The sequence below is a fragment of the Cygnus olor genome, chromosome 3 (genome assembly GCF_009769625.2).
Source record: "Cygnus olor isolate bCygOlo1 chromosome 3, bCygOlo1.pri.v2, whole genome shotgun sequence".
NCBI lineage: Eukaryota > Metazoa > Chordata > Aves > Anseriformes > Anatidae > Cygnus > Cygnus olor.
The window spans coordinates 89,375,960-89,398,224 of record NC_049171.1 but is presented as its reverse complement, the minus strand read 5'-3'; the positions used below and the strand labels follow the sequence as shown (position 1 = coordinate 89,398,224).

At 37.1% G+C, this 22,265-nt stretch overlaps 1 protein-coding gene across 2 annotated transcripts in view; it reads right to left on the bottom strand.

Moving 5' to 3' along the window:
* Positions 1-22,265, bottom strand: part of ZFAND3 (zinc finger AN1-type containing 3) — a 134,378-nt gene that overhangs the window by 92,713 nt on the left and 19,400 nt on the right. For both annotated transcript variants that reach the window (XM_040552323.1, XM_040552324.1), the window contains exons 2-3: positions 7,233-7,273; positions 5,172-5,198 (exon numbers count right to left, since the gene is read on the bottom strand). In XM_040552323.1, the coding sequence (XP_040408257.1) occupies positions 5,172-5,198; positions 7,233-7,273 (68 nt within the window). The remainder of the gene's footprint in view (positions 1-5,171; positions 5,199-7,232; positions 7,274-22,265) is intronic.

Genomic DNA, 22,265 nt, shown 5'->3' with positions numbered 1-22,265 from the left:
CAGAGCACAGACTTTTCTATAACTCAAGCAAATTGCTAAATGTGAAAAAAAAAATAGAAACATTCCCTCTCGTATCTTATGCATGCATTTATAGGAGAATGGTGTTACACGGAAGTTTAATAAATGAAACCTGTGGGTTGCACATTCTGAATAGGTAACTATGCTTTCATGCTGGTAATGTGCAAACATCATAGCAATTAAGTCATATCTCAACTTTTTTTTTTTTTAAATATCATCAGGGAATCTATACACCAGAGACTAAATTATAGCTGGTGTTTCAACAAGTCATTTGGAAAGGTTATGACTTGGAAGGTGAACAAGATATTAAAGAAACAGGAAGAAAACAGCACTAACACGAGGAGGAAAATTTTCTAGGTAACAGAACTATGAAGCCAACTAAAAATAACGGAAGCCTAAGACAAAAAGGGACTGAGCTCTGATTTGCTTGTAGCTCAACCACCTGTATAATGGGTATGGCAATCCCCTGAGATAAGAAAAAGAAAAGACATGAAATAGTATCAGTAATATCTAGTCAAGCTAGGAGAAAAATATAAATTAAAGATATTTGGTAGTCTTTTCAGGGAGCCAGTACTGAGATGTTGTCATATTGTTTTTGTCAGATGTTGTTTGAGTGTAATTTATGTTTTTTAACAAATGAGCTCCAGATTACTAGGCTGTGAATTTAACAAGATGCAATGCAATGGAACAGCCACTAATGGCCTACAGGGTAGTCTACTGATAGGACTGTCTGTAAAAAAAAAAAAAGTTCTTAATTAAAAGGCATTCAGTTTCCCTAGACTGTGTTGGTGAAAACACACTTTCAAACGTTACTGAAAAAAAAGCGAACTTGAAGTTAGAAACATAAGAAGGAACAAAGGAAACAAATCTCAGTGCCAGCTGTGAAAGAAATCCCTTCTTCCACTAACTCTTCTGCCCACACAGAAACAGAAATGATTCACGGGTCTGTCCTCCATCAGCGCTTAACCCTCCTCACTACTATATATGGGGGAAGATGAAAGAGGAGGAAAAAGGAGAAAAACAATTGAGGAAATCAAACCAGCAGCTGAGCCATTGGCCCTACTGACAAGCTCCATTGCACCGCCATGCACATAACACCATCGCACAGACAGGTGCCAGGCAGATAACGCTGGCTCTTGCATATGGCGTCTTTAATGCCCCTCTACAGAATGCCCAGCAAAATCAGACCAAAACAACACAGGAGCCCTGTACTCTGCTACTTCCATGCCACTATGGTATAGATGGAAAAAAAAAGGCCCCTCCTTGTTGGGGGACCCCCTTACACTAATATATTTATATGCCATATATATAAAAATAATACACAGATTTAGTAGCTTAAAGTGCAATCTCTACTTAACTCTTAAAAGCACAGCAGGTCTAGATGGTTTCAGGTACCCTTCTCTCCCACGTTTCCAGTTTATACATAGCAAACTAAGAACAAGTAGCATAAATATGCTGGATGATTTGGCTGGTGGGACTATTTCTGACAGAACTAAAACAATTAGTCCTAAGCTTAGGTAGTACAACTATACTTGACCTAACTCATTTTTTCCCATTAATTTCTATTTCTCCACCAAAACTTTAAGGCAGGTTAAGGAAAAGGGAGTAAATTAAAAACACAAAAGTCCTTTCCCATTCCTTTCTCAAAATATTGCCCTAACAGCCCACAACAGAGCTATTACTCTGATCTTCACACTTTTTAAAGCTGCAGAATAATGCAAACTAACAGAGTAAAAGGAATTGTTGGGGTCAGCAGTGCAGATCAAGCTTATTTATAAGTGAAAACCACATGAAGTCATTTGTCTAATTCTTTAATTCCATTTCATGGCTACTATCTTTCTCAAGCTTAATATACATCTGACTTTTTCAAGTTTACTATGTTAAGACATCTTTTCCCTACCAGTCTTCTCCTTTTAAAAATTCTTTGGGCACAGAGTAAGAGCAATTAAATGCATGTGAAATGAATTTTCTGTTTATATCTGGAATGCTACAGTACTTCATTCGCAGGTGCTCTAAGAATTAGCAGTATCTTTACTGCCACTGTAAACAGCTAAACAATTTTCCAAAAGAATTTCCAAAGAATTGTTTAGCTTCAAGCCTGAGTGTGCACTAAAAGTGGAAAATGAAACTCTACTAGTCTCAAGTGCTAGCCAGTGAGTGCTGCTTTTTGCAGCAAACAGTCCGTGTACTTCAAAATACAAAGCCAGACACGACTACAGCAACAATTCTAGCCTAATGAAGCAACAAATTGAGGCACTAGCTTCCATTAAGAACCAACAAAGGTAACAACATACTGCAGCCTTCCCGAAAAAGATGCATTTTGCGTGCACGTAAAGAAAACTAGTACTCTGTGCTTTTTAAAGAAAAAAAAAACAAATCCACACAACACTTTTGAAAGTGCTCTCTCTTTTCCAGTAATAAAGTACTAAAAACCAGGGATTCGCATCAGATATTAGAAGGATATGGAAAATGTAAGCATGACTGATTAATTGTTCATTTAGGAACAAAAGTTTTATGAAGAGCTGAGTTATGCATACATTATTATTCATCATACAACAGGATACAGTAAAGATTACAAAATATGAACTAGCAAAATGCAAGATGCAACTTTTGAAAATGTTTTCAGTAGCCTGAAAGTCTGACTGACAGTCAAGTTAGCAGCTGATTAACAGCAAAATCTCTTTAGACAGGAATGTTGGTTTTTGCCAGATCATCCTTAAAGTAGGTGTTATTACGACCACGCAAGGCAGCAATCTAAATAGTTCCCAGAATTTACAAAGACAGCAAAAAGAGGAAACTGCGTTACTCAGTGACTCAGTCACAAAAAAAAACACAGTTCTGTATGCTCTGAAAATTGTGTATGACTTGGGCAAGACAAAATAAAGGTCTGCTCAACAAAACAGAAGGGTTAAGACACACAAAAACATGCAATAACTCCAGTAAGACATCTGAGTGAGTCTGGGAAATAGAAAGAATAGCAAATAATCCGATACTTCTAGAAATCAGTTGATATATAGAAGATATAAATGTCCATTTTTATTCTTTTTTCGCCTTATCAGATCTCTGAAGCTCCAGAGAAAATAAAATATACTGTTGAAGTTACAAAACTTTATCATCTGGCATAAAGCCAAGCATACGTACTGAAAATGCCTATGTGATTACCAGCAATACTGACTTCCCACTTGATGGATGGAAATGAAAATTCTTTAATTTTTTTATACTCAACAAGTGCTTCACAGAATATCAACATTGGATAGCTGGATTAAGAAAGGATATGGACATCCACCTCTAGAAAGTTTCAATTACATGATCACACGAATGTTACAAAATTGATTCACAAACCCGTGAATACCCTAATTATTATTTCATCTTCTTCCAGTTTTCCAAGCACATCTCCCCACCAAACCTTCCAGTGCTGCACTTACCTTTAGCTTCACACATAATTGAACAACCTGAAATCCACTTCCTGCATTCCTCCGGCCAAGGCTGACTGCACCATCACAAAAATTAAACTTTCCAGATTCCCAATCAAATGGACTAAAGGCAGAGTGCAGGTTTTTTGAGCTATTTAAGTGGAAAGTCTAGTTTTACAGGTTTCTGTATTTAAATATTTATTCTTACTCTGTAGTAGTTTGTTCTGTGACTGTTCCCACAGGCTCCAATTAAAATTGGGTTCTTGCGGTACCAGGTGTTGTTTTTGTGAATGTTTGTAGAATTCCTACTTGAAAGAGTCTACTTTAACGAAGTGGCTTTTCAAAAGCACTCAAACAATGTCCCTACCTGAAGTTGATATTAAAACTTCCCTAAACCTAGTGGGAGCAAAAGTAGATTAATAAAGAGTGCTTTTGAAAAATTTCACTCATCACCATCATTCAGATTTAGCAGTTTACTGTATTGAAAGAAGAGAGGTTGAGGTATTAGCAAAAGATGTGGTGTCACTAAGGGAGATGCTCTAGCCATAATTTGCATTTTTTCTACTTACCAGCCTATATTCTGATTAAAGAAAACCTACACTTTATTGCATTTGTATCCAGAATGTGCAAGACATCTAAAGCAACTATGCCTTAACTATCTCAAGAGCAATTTTCTGTGAAGCAATTTAATATGCAGGATTACGCTTGTGCGGTATCTGGAGGCTTTGAGGCATCGATAGCACATGGTCTTCACTGAATTGGAGACAGAATGTTGTAAAGTACTTTGCAGAAGTACAATTAACTTTGGATGATTTCAGAGGCTCTTTAATGTTTCAGGGTCTGCTACTTCTACTGGGTTTATGCAAAACAAGTCAGGTATTCCTTCTTAGAACAGGCAGATGGGGTGGAAGGAGGTACAGAGGGCTGAAAAGGAGAGCTAACTTCAAACTCCTCTCCACTATTTATCAACCTTTATGCACAAGCCAGCGTGGCATATGAGGAACAGCAGATTTGTCCTTGCGTGGAAGGCCTCGGTGAACCTTATAGATCTAGGTCAACACACTGGGCTCTTCCAGGCAAAGGGTTGCATGTATCTGAAGTATCCAGCTCATCCTTGCCACAGAGAACTTAACAACCCAATCTCTAAAGTAACCTATGAAAAAATATTTTCCTGTTTCATGTAAGAAAACGTACAAAGATAGCCAAAACCAGGAGTTCCAGTCTCCCTACTACTTTTAGTGAATTTATCTTGAATAAATCTTAAATAACTACTTAGAAATCACTGGTATTTGGTCAGACAAGAAGGCAAACTGACAGCCCATGACCACTGCCCTTTTCTCTGTTTCTGTGCTTATTAAACCCTCCTTCCTACCACCATCACAGGCACCTAACTATGATCACTTTTCCCCATGAATGGGGAAGAGAGGAAGGGTAGAAGCAAAGAATAGCTCACTATCATGTATGTACAAGCAGGTATATGGTTCAGCAAGTCTGAGAAACCTGTAAAGATAGTTAAGTTCTACATAATAACTTATATTTCAATGTAACCCCAACAATGTTTTCATCTCTTGCTGAATTGTTGCCGTTCCCTTATGACTTATATAAAAATACAAGATTTATGCAAATGCAAGGGGCTTTGCTGCTGTGTATGTGCAAAATTATTTTTAAAAGGAAAAAAAAGACTGGATTCTAACCATCTGAAAAAGGAAAGGAAAAAAGTCATTTAACGAAGTTACTAACCTTTTTCGTTGTGTGGATTTCTTTTTTCTAAAATAAAAGAGAAAGGAAACGATGGTCAAGAGAAATAATAATTCCCAATTTCCCCCGGTATACAAATCTGCTTCAATACATTTGAATGAATAACCTGCCATACTAAAAGAAAAAAGCTATTTTTTTTCCACATCATATCTTTGGAGTGCCTGGAATAGTTAAAAACATATTTCAACAGCTTTCTTGCTGTCTGTGGTGGTTCAATTTACAGAAGCAAGTATGTTTCTTTATTTCAACACTGTGACTGGAAACCCAGTAAAAACGCCACTGAAATATTTTTAGTGTATCTGAGAAAAAGACTTGTGAGACTGAGTTTGAGTTATTACCCAAACAGGACTGGAGTTCCGATTATTTCATTATTAGTTGATGAAGGAACCATAGTTAAAATCTAATACTAAAACTACTAAAAAACCAAAATACTATGTTTTCTTTTTTTCCAATTAGCAGTATCTTTTTAAGTTTCTCAAACTTTTGAGAATTACTATTTCGATAAAATAAACAAGCTATAACAATTGCAAAGAAAATCTTGAAAATTTTAAGAGAGAAGCTACTTTTTTCCCCCTAAACCACACATTTTAGTTATTATCTTGTATTTTTACAGCAGAAAATGAACTTGTTCAGAGGGAACAGCTTTTCAGGAGAACTACAGAACAGAAGCCAAGAAGGGATCATAAAATGTCTTCAAAAACAAACAAACAAAAAAAATAAAGCCCAAATGAAAGATGTTTTTATTTAATGCCTGGCCCGCTGGTTATAAAGTTTGGGGTACTCTGGTAAACCAATAATATGAAGGATGGGCCATTTTGGTATCTCAGAATTAGAAAATCCACATTTCTGAAGTATGCAAGCAAAAGTTATTTTATAATGCTAATAAGAACATAACAGTACTGAGTCAAATCAAAGACCTAGCAGCATACTTCTGACCATGGTCTGTAGGGAAAGAGTATATGTAAGCGCTTGCACTTTCTCCAGTATACCCTTCCAGTGATCCATGCATTTGGAAAATAGCCAGAGGAATATATGCATCATTTGCTGAACAGTCTTTGACAATCTTTATTTTCCTTGTGTTTGTTTAATGAAGTGATGCTGAACCCAAGATTTGAAATCTACAAGTCAAAATATTTTTTTTGGTGCACAAACCTCAGTAAAAGCATTTGCATTTCTGGGGGTGGGGGGGGGGTGGGGGGAATGGTACACTTTGCCTTAAATTTCAAAGATTCTATCACTTTTCCACTGGAAACCAATGACCTTAAAAAAAAACAAAACTAAAAAGTGCAAGCCAAATATTATGGCCAACTTCAGTTCTAAAAGGGAATATTTTATAGACAAGCCAATGACTGAAATCTTCTAAAATTTTTTTCCATCTTTTTAATACTGTACCTGTTCCCCAAGAAAAACTGAAATCATGAACTACGAAAGCACTTCAATTACAATTAAAAATAAGGTTACAACACTAAAAAAAAAAAATTTCAAAAAGGCAAAGCCAGAAGATGCTAACAGGAAAAGGTCAGTAGCAATTCCTAACATCTTACACAGTAGCGATGACCTTGTATAAGAAAATAATATGTAGCAATTATAAGTAGACTACTAATGAGCTACTGATGATTTAATTTCCACGGGCTGAAAATTAAAAACAAATGTAACTAGAGGTTTTCTATAGCAGTTTTTTTTTTTTTTTTAATCCATTCCATATTTCAGAGAATATTACCAAGTAAATCCTACAATATTCCAAATTCAGACTTTTTCATTTGTGAAAGCTACATCATCCATATAGGTGCTCTGCTAACACTGGAGCTCTTTAGTTCAAGGGCATTCCTGACTTCCATAAACTTCAAGAGCAAGGCTTCATTGGTGCATTTACACAAGAGATTCTTGATTAGCGAACAAATGAAGCACCAAAGTGAGGAAAATCTGATTGTATGTACACACTGAAGGAAGAGAAACTCATGCAAAAACCCTGAAGGAGATACCAACAATGTGGTTTCAATAATCTAACAAAAAAAAAAACACAAAACCTTTTACTGCACTTACCAGCAAAGCATTTGGAACAGAGATTCATAGTCTTGCTGGACCTGGGGCAAAATAAAAAAAAAAAGTAGAGCTAAAAAATTCATTATAATTCTAATCAACACAGGGAAGCTTTTCAGGAATGAAGCAAGGGTACAGACAGGGGAAGAACTTAAATGGCTGGGAGTCAAAGATAACAATAGGCTAGAAGTGGCCGAACTAGGAACGGGGATGGGGAAGAGACTTCATCTGATAACCTCTTTACAGAGCTTTTAAAACACGACTTTCACTTATTTAACCTCATAGTCGAGAATAAGCTTCCTTTACCATTCCAGGTATTTTTGCACACCCATCAATCAGATCTTTCTATCGCAATCTGATAATAATGATAGACATGGAGAGCCAGTACATTCCACTTGGATATTAAAGCTCCCTTTGGCAGCAGCTTTGCAGGCCTGACAAATCCTGAATGCAGCATAGCAATAGAGAGATTAAAGTATTGCACTTATAAGGACATAGACAGATGTGCTCTTGGAAGTATAGCTGGAATGGTTTAAGGAGTTATTACCTCAAGCTGTTCATTACTACCCTCAGCTGCATCCAGCAGTAATTTAAAATAACCTGGCTGACTTTGCACTGACATGGACTAGGATAGTTCACATGATCCATTAGCGTGGCTCGACTTTCAGGGCAGTAACCTTCAGCTGAGAGAAAAACAGCTGGAGAATGACAGCAATACCTTAAGCCTCCCAGATGTCTCCCAAGTGTCGGTGCAATTAGGCCACAAGCTCTCACCCTCAGAGAAAGTCGGTAGGCCCACAGACAAACGACAACAAAAGTTCAGGCTACAGACCTCTCCAGGGCTACCAGGAAACTACTCAAAGCAATATACTAGGGGAGCATGAGCTTCTCCCAGCTTACAAAAAGTACTCTTCTACTATCACAACTCCTCTTTTATGAAGTCAGCCGGAGACAGTTCTCGAAATGCCTCTAAGCGCTGAAATGCCTTCAGGTACGAGCAACCCAGTTTCTGTGCACACTGCCCAATAGTTCATTCAGTCAATGCTCCTGAATCAGCTCTGCCATTCTGTATCAGCATTAGCATCCTCCTGAGCAGGCCTGAAAGTACATATCGATAGGCAAGGTTGTATCAAAATTGTCCGTGCCCAGAAGACCTTTTTCCCCTTGAGGCAGCCTCTTCGCTGGAACACCCCATTTAGCCAAATCAATTGCATCTTTATCATTGGAAATATGCACACTTAAACAATTGACACCACCAAAACAGTTGGTTCCTAATTCCAGCCAAACATGGATGGAGTTTGAGATGAGATCTGCACCTTACAATATACAAATTATAAAAATCAAGACTTAAGACAAAAACTTTGAAAATATTTTTTTCAAAGCAATTAGATCGCAAATGATGACATGTATTAGAATTATACCTTTTTTTCCCCACAGAGTTTGCAAATGGATATTTTGAATGACTTTCCAGTTACAAAGTAAATCCAGACTTGATCAATCATATCTTAGTATTAGTCACATCAAAACATTACAGATGCTTTTTGATTCATGCACATTTGAAAGCTGGTTTACATCAGGCTCAAGGATTCTAGAAGAACACAGTTCACTGCAGATATGAGACATAAGCATTTGCCAGCTATAGCAGGAGCCACAGACACATGAAAGCTAGTTTTAAATGCAAACAGTATGTGCACAGGAGAAAAGTTAATTCCCAGGAAAAGAAAAGCAGAACAGCATTTGTAGCCATACAAATACATCATCATATCGGCGTAGACCCAAAGATTCAATATCTATGTTGACAGTCTGCACAGATTATCTACCTTCAAAAGAACTGCAATTAAAAACAGCATGGTGAGTCAACACCTACAGCATTAGTGTGCTGCAGTTCAGTACTCACTGCTTATGGGTTAGACCTTCTGGAGCAGCTCAATATGTCAGGCAGGAGCTTCTCTGCGAAGCCATTAAACCCCAGGGGCAGCAAAGAAAAAGAAAGGTAGAGTTCAGATGGTTCATATTGATGACATCGGAACGGGCAATGACAAATGTTTTCACTGGTATCATCAGCCATCTCAGCTGTTAAATATCAATCCAAATCCTCATACAATATTTACTTGTTAACACACCAACAATAAAAACACATGCACACACACAACGTACAGCCACGTGAAAAAGAAAAATGCTGTCATTTACTCATAACACAAAAACAGTTTTTTCAGAAAGGACAGTGCTACCGGACAAGCAACTACGCCAGCTAAATGTCTTCAGTTCACTGTTATTCTTTCAAGCTTCACTTTCTGATCCTTTTATACACATTTTTAAGGCATCACAGTTTGTCTGAGGCTGCAGCATTGGATGAGAATCTAGATTTAGACACTTAGGTCACTGCAGATGCATTGACATTAAACCAATACTAAGATAATGCTTTTTTTTTTTTTTTTTAAACACTAGAGACAGTAGCAGTACTGACTAACCATCACCCCTTTTGGAAAGTGTACTATTTAATTAGAGCAAAGGTTTTTACAAAGAAAATATATCAAGCAGTTTACGTATGTCAAGGTTAGTAGGTATCATCTGAAAGACACGCCAATGTCTGTCAAGTAAAAGGTATATTTGACAGCTCTTTGGTACACTGCAAATCCCTCCCCTCATCACTACGATTTCCTCTTTCCTCTCACCACCCTTTTAAAACTGAGCACACCCATATATGCTATTTTTCCTCATGTAAGTCTTGTTAGCCGCATTGCTATTTTACATTACTTCCTAGTGACTCCAGCATTCACCAGAAGCATGTCACCAGCCAGGAACACCAAAATATAAGTTTTCCTATGTTCCTGACAGTCTTTTCAAATACACGTCTGTAATATCTGTTCTTTCTCCAGGTAATTTTATTTGAAATGCTCAAAGCTCTAAGGCATCAAACGGTCACAACACGTGGTCATGATAAAGCCCTCTTTGTTTCCACTTCATGGTCAACTCTACTTAAAGAGAAGACTTCTAGGAAAAACAGTACATTGCAGATTTCTAGGAACTTTCATAAAAATGAGTGTAAAGGTGAATAAGGCATAGGCAGCTCAAAGTCCAAGTCAACCTTGGCAGGGAGAATTGTACATTTTAGACTGCAGTTCTTCAGTCTGACACCAACACTTCCACACCTTTCTCTCCCAGTTCTGTTGGGATATTCAACATGCCGATGAAACAGTTATCAAATTGCTGGTTTTAACTGGACATATTAAAGTAGTTTCCAGGTTTCCCTCATAAAAGTCAGGTTTGTGCTCAACAGCATCTAATCCAGAGTTACTACAGCATCCACTTTATATGTACAATATCCCTACAAAGTCAGTTCTGCATTAGTAATTTACAATCTCCACTTGTACATAATTTAAGCTGGTATTCAGAAAGACATTCATATTTATGGATAAATCAAGTCACACAGAATGGTATTATCTAGAGGCAGAATATAAAGCTAAACCCTACTTGAAGGTACTTCCATCTGTCAAAAAGAAACCATTTAACTAAAGGGTGATACAAAATTATTATGTAGATTTGGAAACCACAAGGTGAATCTCGGAAGGTCAAGTGGCAGAGCAAATGAGAGGCAGAGGATCTTCAAGCCAGCTGGAAAAATCCCAGAGGCTACCAAATAAATTGCATGCAACTATTCCACAGGACTTGGTCTACAGTAAGTTTAGGTATCAAAAGTGTTTCCACTTCCAAGAACAAACAAAAACTTCCTTGAAAACACAGCCTTGAAAGTACTAACAACGACGCGGGGACTTGGAAAAAGGAAGAAACTTACAGAAACAGGACATCCCAGAAACTACAGTATATTTATGTTACAAGCATTAAATAAATCATATGTAAGGGTAAAAATAAAAAAGCTCATTTCAGGATATTCACACCATCATCCCTTATTTGGATGGTTGTGCCTGCAAATTTCTATAGCAAATGAAGCTATTTGAACCTATAGACAGAAGAACACACACTCTAAGGTCTTAACTTCGGTGAGATCAACATCTGCATCTCAGATTAAACATGCATAATGGAAAGTGAGAAGCACTAAATTCCAAAAATAACATTCTTCGACTCCTACGTATTGATATATTGTAACTAATTAATAAAACTGAAAACTAAGATTCTTATTCAGTCACTCCGCTTCCTTGATTCCCTTTTCATATATTACAATCATATGAAGACATGGCCTTATCTACTCCACTAAAAGCATTGAAAATTTTCTCAAATATATACCCTAATGTGCTAATTATTCCTTTTATTTCTCGCCATTTGGCAGTGTACCATTGCAAGATACCATCCAAATCAATGTGCCTTCTACTTTTCTGTCTTCACTGGAAGCCTGCTCTTCCTTTGCCCTCTCCCAGTAAATAACTTTATCAATATGAAACCACAGCTAGAGAAAGAAGTTATAATTCTAGCCATAAATCTCAAAAGATTGTTAGATGTATCGCAGTTCATTCAAATAGCCAGAATCTAAAAGAGAATCTCAGTCTGAAGATTCAAGAATAAATTGCATGCAGAAACTTTGAGCACTGGAAGAGAGTTTAAAAGAATTATACAGAAACTTCGTCTCAGCATCTTCAGACTTCCTAATGAAAACAATTTTCTGCCAAGAAACTTGGATAGGCATACCTAATAAATACCGAAGGTTTTGTAACAAACTCTTACATTTTCCAGCAGACTGTCAGGTACGTCCTAGCTTCCTCATTCCCATCTTTAAGAAGATAGATGAAAAAGCTAACCAGAAACGCTAAAAACTAATACAAGCTAAACTTCACACTTAAGTGCCAAAGAGCAATATGAAGTGTTCAATTTGGTCTATATCATGATAACTCCCACACATTTTAAGGCAATAGTGCAATAGCATTATTAATGCAAATGCTCGCCGATAGCAAGACTGGTACGGCTGCACACGAGTAAAAACAAGTAATGATTCTAGCATAGGTGTTCTCAGGGCTTAAAAAATCCAGAAAGCAACAGTAATTTCTGGAAATAATTTTTCTTCAGTTGTCTTTCGGGAATGGAACAATACAGAATTTGAAGAAAAAAGAAAGCTCTCATATGGGATGTATACATTAGATATTTAATTTTAAATGTATTTAAGCCACAGGTGCAAATTAAGAATGAGTTTGTATTTTTGTTTTTGTTTGTTATTGGGAACAAGAGTTTTTAGCATATCTAGCAATGATTCTTTACGATTTAGAAGTTCTATGACTTGGTAGTAGGAAAACATATCTGCTTCAGTGGCACTATAATCGCAGTGGTGATTAAACACATCATGTTAAATGCTTCTTGGACCTCTTCCAGTATAGCAATTAGAGTGGGATCTCCGTGTCGCTGCAGTCAAATATATCCTAGCTCCTGAATGATACCCATCCAGTACGTCATGGGCTGTATGTCTGAGAAACATTAACATGCAATGAGTCATGTTATTAATTAGTTAAAACCACACAGAAGCCTCCACCCTACATATTCTGCACATACTGTTTCATGTATTTGGCAACTTAAGGACAGCTATAACATATGTTAAAGCAATGCATTTATACTACTGTAGTTAATGGTCTGTCACAATTTCCATTATAAAGCAATTTTCAAAGGTTTATAACTCTGCTGAAGAATTCACTCCGAGCTGAATCCTGGCACACAGTAAAAGCAAAACCATAGCCCACACATGTTTACTTTCATCCAACCAGACTTGGAGGATTATTCATCATTAAAAGAAAATTGATCCAATTCTGTATTTCCCTTACGCTTTTCATCATTTGCTCTGAGCATATAACACTTCACCTTGTACAGAAAGGAGGTTAATTAGACTGTATTAATAAGACCCTCCATCATCCCTTTGGAAGTTCTGTATAACCTGTACACTAGCTTCTCAAGAAAGCCATTTTACTGGTCTAAATCCAATGTCACCTCATAGATTTCACGTATGCTATATATTTGGTATTTCAGTTCCTCCTGAATTTGTAGTCTCTCTAATGGGATACAGTCAAGGGGTTTTTGGACAGTTTAAACAATTATTTACATTTTTAGACTGAGGTGGCTCAGTAATTCTGAAAGAATGACGGATGCCAAATTCTGTTCACATAGAACAGCAGAAGTGGAGCGTGTCAAATGCAGGTGGACTTGCAGAGAACCTGGCAAACAGAAACATTCACATACACTCAGATTCTTCAGTGAACTAAAATCTGAAATTAAATATCCCATAAATGCGGTCTATGTCTTCTACTTCATCAGCTGTTCTATACCCACATGCTTGGGGTATTTACCAATTACAGGAATTCTAATTCAATTAGAAACTTATCAGGAAGATTTTATTACTGTTACTAGAGGTTTTTCTTGCTTGGAAAACACATTGATCTTCTGCTGTTGATTTCTGGACTCCTCATTTTCACAATGAACAATTTAGTGTCCCTTACCATTGCAAGATTTTTGGAACACGGCATTAAGCGATGCTTCAGTTAGTCAGTCACATGCCAACAGGGACTGACCGCATCATCCTGACTTCAATTTGAGATGAAATGGAGAGTAAACTTCATGCCCAGCGCAACTTACAAGTGTAATGTCCTTTTGGCAACTCTCCACAGTCAAAAGATAAGCCAATGCATCCCAATGAAGTAGCTGAAGTCTGATTTATTATTTTTCCAACAGCTACACTAAAGCCTTCTTTTAAAACTCTTCGGCTGAAGCACTTCTTATATTTTTAAATATACAGAGACACTGAAATGCTTTATTTATAATAAGGCCAGAGAACAGAACAAATACACCAGAGGGGAAAACAGGAAAAATACACCAACAAAGTAGCTCCTTACCCTTACAAAACATATCTTGGGCTCTGACACAAAAGCACTGATGGAGTTCAAATGTAAAGCCTTATCCAAACAATTCATACAATAAACCGCAAAGAATCAAGTGCATCTAAACTAAGGAAGAAGGGTTGTAACAACTTAAATAAGATTCATTTAGGTTTCTAGCTGAGTGTACAAAGTTGTTGCCCTCCAGTCAAAGCTAAATGCTCCATAAATACGTCTTAACTTTCTTAAAAAAAAAAATCTCAGCAGCACAATTCTATACCAAGCATTCCTCTGCAAATCATCTGAACCTTTTTCACAACAACGTGTAGCCTATTGTTTAAAGGACAGTAAGAAGGTTGAAATACTAAGTATTAGTAGACTCTAAAAGGTCTTTAGTTGAAAAGTAGGAATAAAGTTTGAAAGTTCTGATCCAGCCACCTTCCACCAGTTCTTGAAGGACACTGCTATTTACATGCATTGCAGTTAATAAATAACTTTGCCCTATGACAACACAAGCACTTTCAGATTTTACAACATTAAGTAGTATCAAATTTATCTTTTTCTTCAGATCAGACAATCCAATGCTCCACTGATAAGTAGCATTCGAAAACCTAAATCACAAGGTCAGAAATAGATAATAAATATCAAATCTTTTTTAAGAAAAAAAGTTGGAAGAGACATCAAGAAAGCATCTGTTTTGCCCCCTAACTTGAAGGCATGGCTACCTTCACATCAAACCTCCCCAGGAATCCTATTCCAACACTTTAGGACCCAAACAACTGCATTTAGATTAGAAAAAATACAAAACCTTTCCTTTCTTGTTGAATTTAAGCTCTTTGTTATTGCAAAAACTTTTAACAGACCTGAAGATTCATGGCACCCTACTCGTGTAAGGACAAAACAACCAAAGTTATTAACCAATTAAGAGATCTCCCTTTCTAACACCATGATCATTCTTGAGCTTTTCTTTATTTCTTCCCATTCATCCATACCTTGTCCAACTACAGCGGACAAATTGGACCTGGACTATAACAGCAGCTTTAGCAAAGCTGAGGATAAGAGAAAACTTAACACTGATGTCTCTAGCAATATTCTTGACTTCTAAATCAAGACTATACCTATACAATCAAGATTATAGCTGTCTATGACACTGGTTTCTGGAGAAGAGAAATAAGATGAGTGTTAGCAGAAAGTAAAGAAAGGATTATTATTCAGACTTTTGTTCTTCAAGTCAAGGTGATATAATGGTTCTTGTTCATTTCTACATTTACTAACTTTCCAAGTCAAAGTTAAGCATGGAATTCAAGATTTTTTTTAATTTATTTTTTTTAAAGACTAAACAAATGGAAAAAAAAATCAAAAAAAATACAACGACCTATAAAACTAGTTCAGTCTCACCCCTCCATTTGTTACTAGGCTGTACTACTATTTCTGTTCTGGCAACCAATTCCCACATCGTCAGGATTTAGCCTGAGAATTCTCCTGGAATCCAGAGCGGCCTGCAGCCAACTGTGGAACTAAAACAGGGAAAGATAAAAGATGAAAAGAAGTGCACGAGAAGAAATAAATCTGGATTTGCAAGAGGTTTTTTGGTTGTGTGTTTGTTTTTTAAATCAAAATTATTTTTCTTACTAGAAAACGCTTGAAAATGCTAATTGGTATGATAATGGCCTAGAATGGGTAGAACTTTGGAATGACAAAAATGCCTTGCAAAGTTCTTCAAAGACCTTGTCTGTCTGTATGTGTGTGTAACATTTACAACAACTTATTTAAACCAGCTAAAAATGCTGTTGCACAGGATTCAACTTTGTAAATACATTTTGTTGAGTACTGTGCCATGTGTTCTCTCAAAAGCTATCAGAATACCAAAATTATAACCTAAACTACTTTTTCACAGAGAGATTTTTAACATGTAGCAGGTCAAACATTACACAGGCAGAAAGAAGTTTAAAGTGTTAACCATCCCTAGTACAGAGAGAGAAATACTTACAGGTGCACTATCCACAAAAGATGTGACAAGAGTCAGAACCCCAATAATTATTTTGAAGATTCATTTCTACAAGTTAGGAAAGCACACAAAGCTAAAATTAGAAATAAGTAGACAGAAAGAAGAGGAAAGAGCATCCCCTTGGACAACGCAAGAAGGCATTCCTCATCCTGGACCGGTAGGAGCTGCATCGCATTCATCACCAAGCAGGATGTCCTGCAGGATAACTCTCTTGTCTAGACCTCCATAAAACACCCCTATTAGCAGCAAGGTAACAAGGTATTTTCAAGAATGAGCACCACTCTCAGTTTTACAGTTCCTTGCACTCCTTTGCATACTGAACCCTCCTGGATTTGCATACTACAGCAGAATTGTAACACTTCTTGAAAAGCACGTGAAGAATTCTCACAAGGGGCCTCCAACCTGTATTATTACACCATTCATAAACACACGTCTAATGGAAGCCACCAGCACACAAATTCACAGGCGTTTTTCTCCCCCTTTAAACCAAGTTTTAGTAAAGTCTTTAGATGTTTAGCTGAGGGAGATTCACTTTCTTCCATCCCAGTGAGCCTTGTACCCAGTCATCCAGCCAGGAAGCAACACCGCTCTTACTTTGACCAGTGCTGCCTCTGTAGCTGATTACAGGCACTCATTTTCGGTTCTCACCTGGGAAACATCATTGCAGCCAGGTCTCGTGATACTGTTCTAGAAAATAAGAGTACTTCCTTTCTTTCTGCAGAAATTTGCAGTGAGTTTTATCAAGGATATGTCTATACTAGGAGCAATCTTCCAGTTAACTGTTTAAACAAAACATTCCTAAGATCCACCTGTTCTGGCAGAAAGCTATTCTGGCCAGTTGGTACATTTAAAGAAAAATTAAAGAGAAGAAAAAAAAGTTATGGAAAAAGTCACTTTCAGAAGTGAAATAAACCACTGGCAACTCATCATAACAAGTGCAAACAAACAAACAAAAAAACAACCAACCAAACAAAAAAGGTCCTTTCTAGCACAATTCCATCAGTTGCATTTCACCCATTCAAAACTACCTTGCTGGTAGCACAAACTGTTCTGAATGCTTCTCCCAGTCACCCAGAAGTTTTGGTTACCTTTCTAATAGCTCCCAAATACAAACTTGTATCAGATTTTTCATCTCTGAGAAAGAGAACAGAAACTCCCTGCCTCAAAAACCATCCCAGAGTGAAGAAACAGAGTTCTACTACTTGATTGCTATACTACAGCAAGTATTATATAGTATAAAGTATATATTGTAATAATTTTATAATGTTATAATATAAACTAAACATCTTTATATTTATAAATTTATAAAATAAAGTTATAATATACTTATATATTAATATAAACTGATTTTATAAATTTATAAAGATGAAGTTTATGTATAAGCTAAACTAAAATAATATAAACTAAACATAACTAAACACTTTATACAAAGTCTTGGCCCAGAGGAACACTTCGGATATTTTAACTTAAGAGGTCAAACAGTTCTTCTCTCATATGTAGCTTCTGCCTTTTTCGCGTTTTTTCTTTTAACTGCACAGCCAGAGTTCAGTGTGATTCAAATGAACATAGCATTTCTAAACAGCATAAAACTGCTTATAAACATTTCCCTCAAGATGTTTGTATTGAACATGCAACTTCTGAAGTTTCTGAAAATCAAAATAAATCAGGTAAAATTCATAATAACGAAGAGTTCAAGGAACAAACCACTATAAACCAAGCTTTGACAACAACTTTAAAAAGCAAACAAACAAACAAAAAAATAACAATAGAAGAAACAGTATAAGCAAGAGTTAGGCTGATAGTGACAAACAAAGCTGTATACGAAGCCAGATATTAATCTGCTCCTAGAAAAAGCTGGGATTTTTTTTGTGAATGTGCACCAAGGCACAATCACAAGTTTTAAAAAAGAATATATATATACTAAGCATCATTAGTTCAGTGAAAGTTGTCACCTACAGCTCAATCACTAGTTTATAAAAAAAAGTAGCACCTTCTTTTAAGAGAAGTGTGCTGTGTAATGTTGCCTTCTCTGGTTCTTCTAAGACAGTGGATGCTGGTCATAAAAACTCCTGCAGTCTCTCAGACCCTTCACCTGTGTGAACGATATATGGCCCTATAAAACATTCCCAAACCATCCCACTAAAGATGACTGCCAAAAATAAAAAAAATAAAAATCTGCACAGTTAAGTCAAGAAACACAAATGAAATGGAAGTGTCTGAAAGGAGTAGCAGCAGAGAGAACATAGCAGCTATGTAAGTTTTGAATGGTTTACAGAAAAAAGCATGCACTACATCACTACATCATTAAGCTTGTTTTCTTCCTGCTAACCCTGAAAAGATTCACTGCCTCCCCTGTCATTTTTGATCCACACACAACATATTCCTCATGATAGCTAACAGCAACTTTTCTACAGGTTTTTTATTATTGGTTGGTTGTGCTTTTTTTCCCCTCCTTTTCCTTTTTATTTTTATTTTTTAATAAAAAGACATGATTAAAACAAAAAAAATATTTCAGTGCTTAATATGTCTGAAAACCCCAACTGCCCCCTACATTTTCAATATGATTTCTGAGATCTGATCTTGACCTAGAACACACTGGTCAACTCCATTCTCTTTCTGAGTAAAGGATGACGGAAAGTTCACGACTCGATGATGCCAAAGAGGCCTGCGAGTGAACAGGCTGCGTCCCTCAAATCCTATGACTTGTGCCCAGGAGCGACAGCTGCCTCAGCTTTGCACTCTATCCAGATATGTTATTTCATAACTTTTACTCTGAATAGAAAAATATTTTGCATACATTTAACTGGGCTAACGAACTACGCATTAGAAAAAGCGTAAGACCTCTGTAATGATCACCCCGAGCCCAGATCACTTCAGCTTTAGCGTCCAAAATTGATGTGACCCAAAACAGGAAACACCTTTAAAACAAGGTAATGTGTCATGATGTCAAAGTCTGTCTTTTTTTAAGCATTCTAAGTGCAAATACACGATCTCCAGCATGCAGATAGAAGATGTAGTTCTCAACTATTTCCACGAAGACAAAGTACATTAAATGCTCTGCCCCAATTTCCAGAGAGAAAAAAAAATTACTTTCAAAATACGCATTTAAAACCTGCCTATTTCTGATCTAAGAGCAAATACTGAGTTATCTTCTCATTAGCTACAGTTAGCCCATAGGTCTAACTACTTGTCTTTCTGTCCTTGTAACAATACAACGTGGTTCAAATACAGGAGACCTGAAGATCAGTAAAGCTGCTTCAAAAGCCAGATGAAGAGCATCCTCTGTGCATGCTTCTACAATGCAGCATTCTGGTCTTTGGCATTGTATTTTATCACAAGTTAATGAAGGACATCACGCATCTGATTCACTGAATAAAACTGGCGTATTAGCACGTCTATGCTTATGAATTTCTTCCATACAGAAAACAAGCTCGTGGGGAAAAAAACACCTAATAAAAGAGTAACTTTCTGTAACAGGAAAGCTGACAACACAGATGTCTGCATATTTTAACACTGTAAATAATGAACAATTAAAATGAAAGGATACAATTAAACAAAAACATTTTGAGTCATAATACATGAACGTTAACAATAATCCAGATGCTTTTCCTTTCTTTTAAATGTGCAAAAAAAAAATCTTTCCACTTCTACCTAATTATGTCAACTAAAATTAACTAAAAAGAATTACACAATATTTCAATGAGTTTCAGACTGTTTTCCTCATAGCCTAGTAAGTCAATCTTCCAGTTCCTTCCCCAGTCCCAGCAATCAGCTTTTTCTACCACGTTCCAAACTTTTCTGGACTTCTCTACAAGCTTCTCAACGCCTTTTACTACAGTACCTGGCTCAGCAAAAACAAGTACCAAATCCTAGCCATGATCAAAGTCATAGAAAAAAGCACATTTGTGCAAATTTCAGGCCCCTGCCTTGCACTTTACACTGACATTAAGAGGCAATGATGGCTATTAATATTGGCTTTCTTTTCTTAACTACAGTCAAACACCTGACCAAGGGCCATCAAGCCGTAGACGTCCATCCTGAGTTGCTTCAGAACTTCCTTCTCTTTGGCACCTATGACACCTGTATGGGCACTGCCACTGCATCAACCAAGATGTCCATAGTATGAGGTTATCTTCCATAGGCACTGAAATAGAACGAGCATGGTACTCAAAAACCAGCCCAGACCAACAGCACCAGTGCAGAATTAGATCCAAAAGATAAGAGTTTGTTCCTTAGAGAGTTGCACTGGCATTTTTATACTAATATGTGTGTCTTAAAGCATCCATATTATCTGACTTCTTCCATCTTTCATGCTGTCTACATCTCCTCAAAACATATAAAACTGTATTTCTCAAACTTCTAAAAGGAAACAACAGTAATTCATTCCTACATATTCAAGACTGGGGAGTTAATGTATCTAGTGATCCCTGTAAAACATTCTTAGTTAAAATGCCCAGAGTGCTGTACCTCGTCAAAGACCTCAATTGTTGTTTTTTTTTTCCTTCCTCTGACTGTGATCAAGAACTCTTTCCCGTATGTCCAAGTGCAGCATACCTGAAAACTAATTCCTTACATTCCAGTATGAGTATGGGTGCCCAGGGAAGACAGCAAAGATCAGAGGAAATGAACAGCTCCACAGACACTTTTCAGATCTCTCTCCCCAGAGAGCCTGTCTTTTGCATGATAGCAATAAGAATCAGGAAAGTTCTCCTCCAGTGTTCTTCACTCACAAGTCTTATTGTCAGGAAAGAAGATAAACAAGGCAAGAGACCGAACAGGATACAAAAGAAACACATCAGCAAACACCGTTTAACCCTGTCCACACATTTTAGACAATTAGTAAAATAAACAAATGGAGTGGGGGGAGCAGGACACAAATCTTAAGAGTTAAAATTAAGCACAAACCAGAATAGAGAAGCACCTTTATCTTGCTTTTAACACCCCATCATGACTATCAGAAGGATTTTGTCCTCAACTGGTCAGACACATGGAACCGTTGGGAACACCAACACTTGGGAACACCTCACCTATAAAACCTGCTCGTGAACATGGAAGATGTAAACTGAGGCAGGGCAAACTCCATCCTATCAACTAAAGTGGAAGGGACTGGAAAAATAAGCAATGGCAAGAATACTCAATCTGCTACTATGCCAGTTAGCATAGCTCCCAGATTATTTACTAACAAATGAGATCATACAAACTGAAGCATGTATCAGGTTATGACTAACACTGGGATACGCACTTTTCCATCCAAGTTTCACATGTGGTCTTCTAAACAGAGCGTATGAAGTGAAAGTTAAAACAACATGGACATTAAAAACTGCAAGACTGAAGAGCTGACATTTTAGTGTGTACTTATCTCATAGGCCTAAAAGACTCCCTGTTTGAAAATAATTTTTTATCTCCCAGTAAAAGTTTCTGTGCTGCTACTATTATCCTTGGCAAGGAACAAGAACCTGTATATAATTCCTTACACCGTCAGTTAGTACTGCTCTAATCCGCTCTGGGCAGATTTAAATCAATTATCTACAACCTGGAGCTGATACAGGAGGGCATTTAATAGCCAGTACCCCACCTAGTCTTTTCCTGAGCACATCCTATGAAGAACTGGCACATTGTTCAATGTCTAATCGCTGTTCTCAGAGAAAGAGTGCTCCGCATCTTGGTTCAGCTCTTGGCTTAAACACTGTCTGCAGAACTCTTGAAGAAAAGAAATTACACGTTGCAACAGGAAAATGGTAAAGGAAATTAGGAAGAGATTGCCTGCCTCGTGTACCAGGTGGTGCTAACCTCCCTCAGCCTTCACACACAGCCAAAGCCATAAAATCAAATTGACACTTTATTCAATAAAAACTCTGATGACCCCATACCTTCAAATATACTGTAGATATAACCACCTAATAGGTTCTACCCAAGAGGACAGAGATGACGAGGCATTACAGAAAAGTACCAACACAGGACAAAAGTATGCAGCACGCTGCCTTTTGGGTGCATTACAACCCCTGCTCTCTGTGGGTCTCTGCCAGTTTGCACGGAGCAGTTGTAATTCTCCAGGTACTCTAACATCTGCGAAGCATTTTATAACTCAAACGATCAGCACACAGGGTTCCTGCTGCTGTTAACACTGAATCAGCTGGACTACTAGCAGCGCTGGTGAGAATTTACTGCATAAAGGAAATGGTTTACAGAAACGGGTTACCGCACTTCAGTACCAGCAGATGA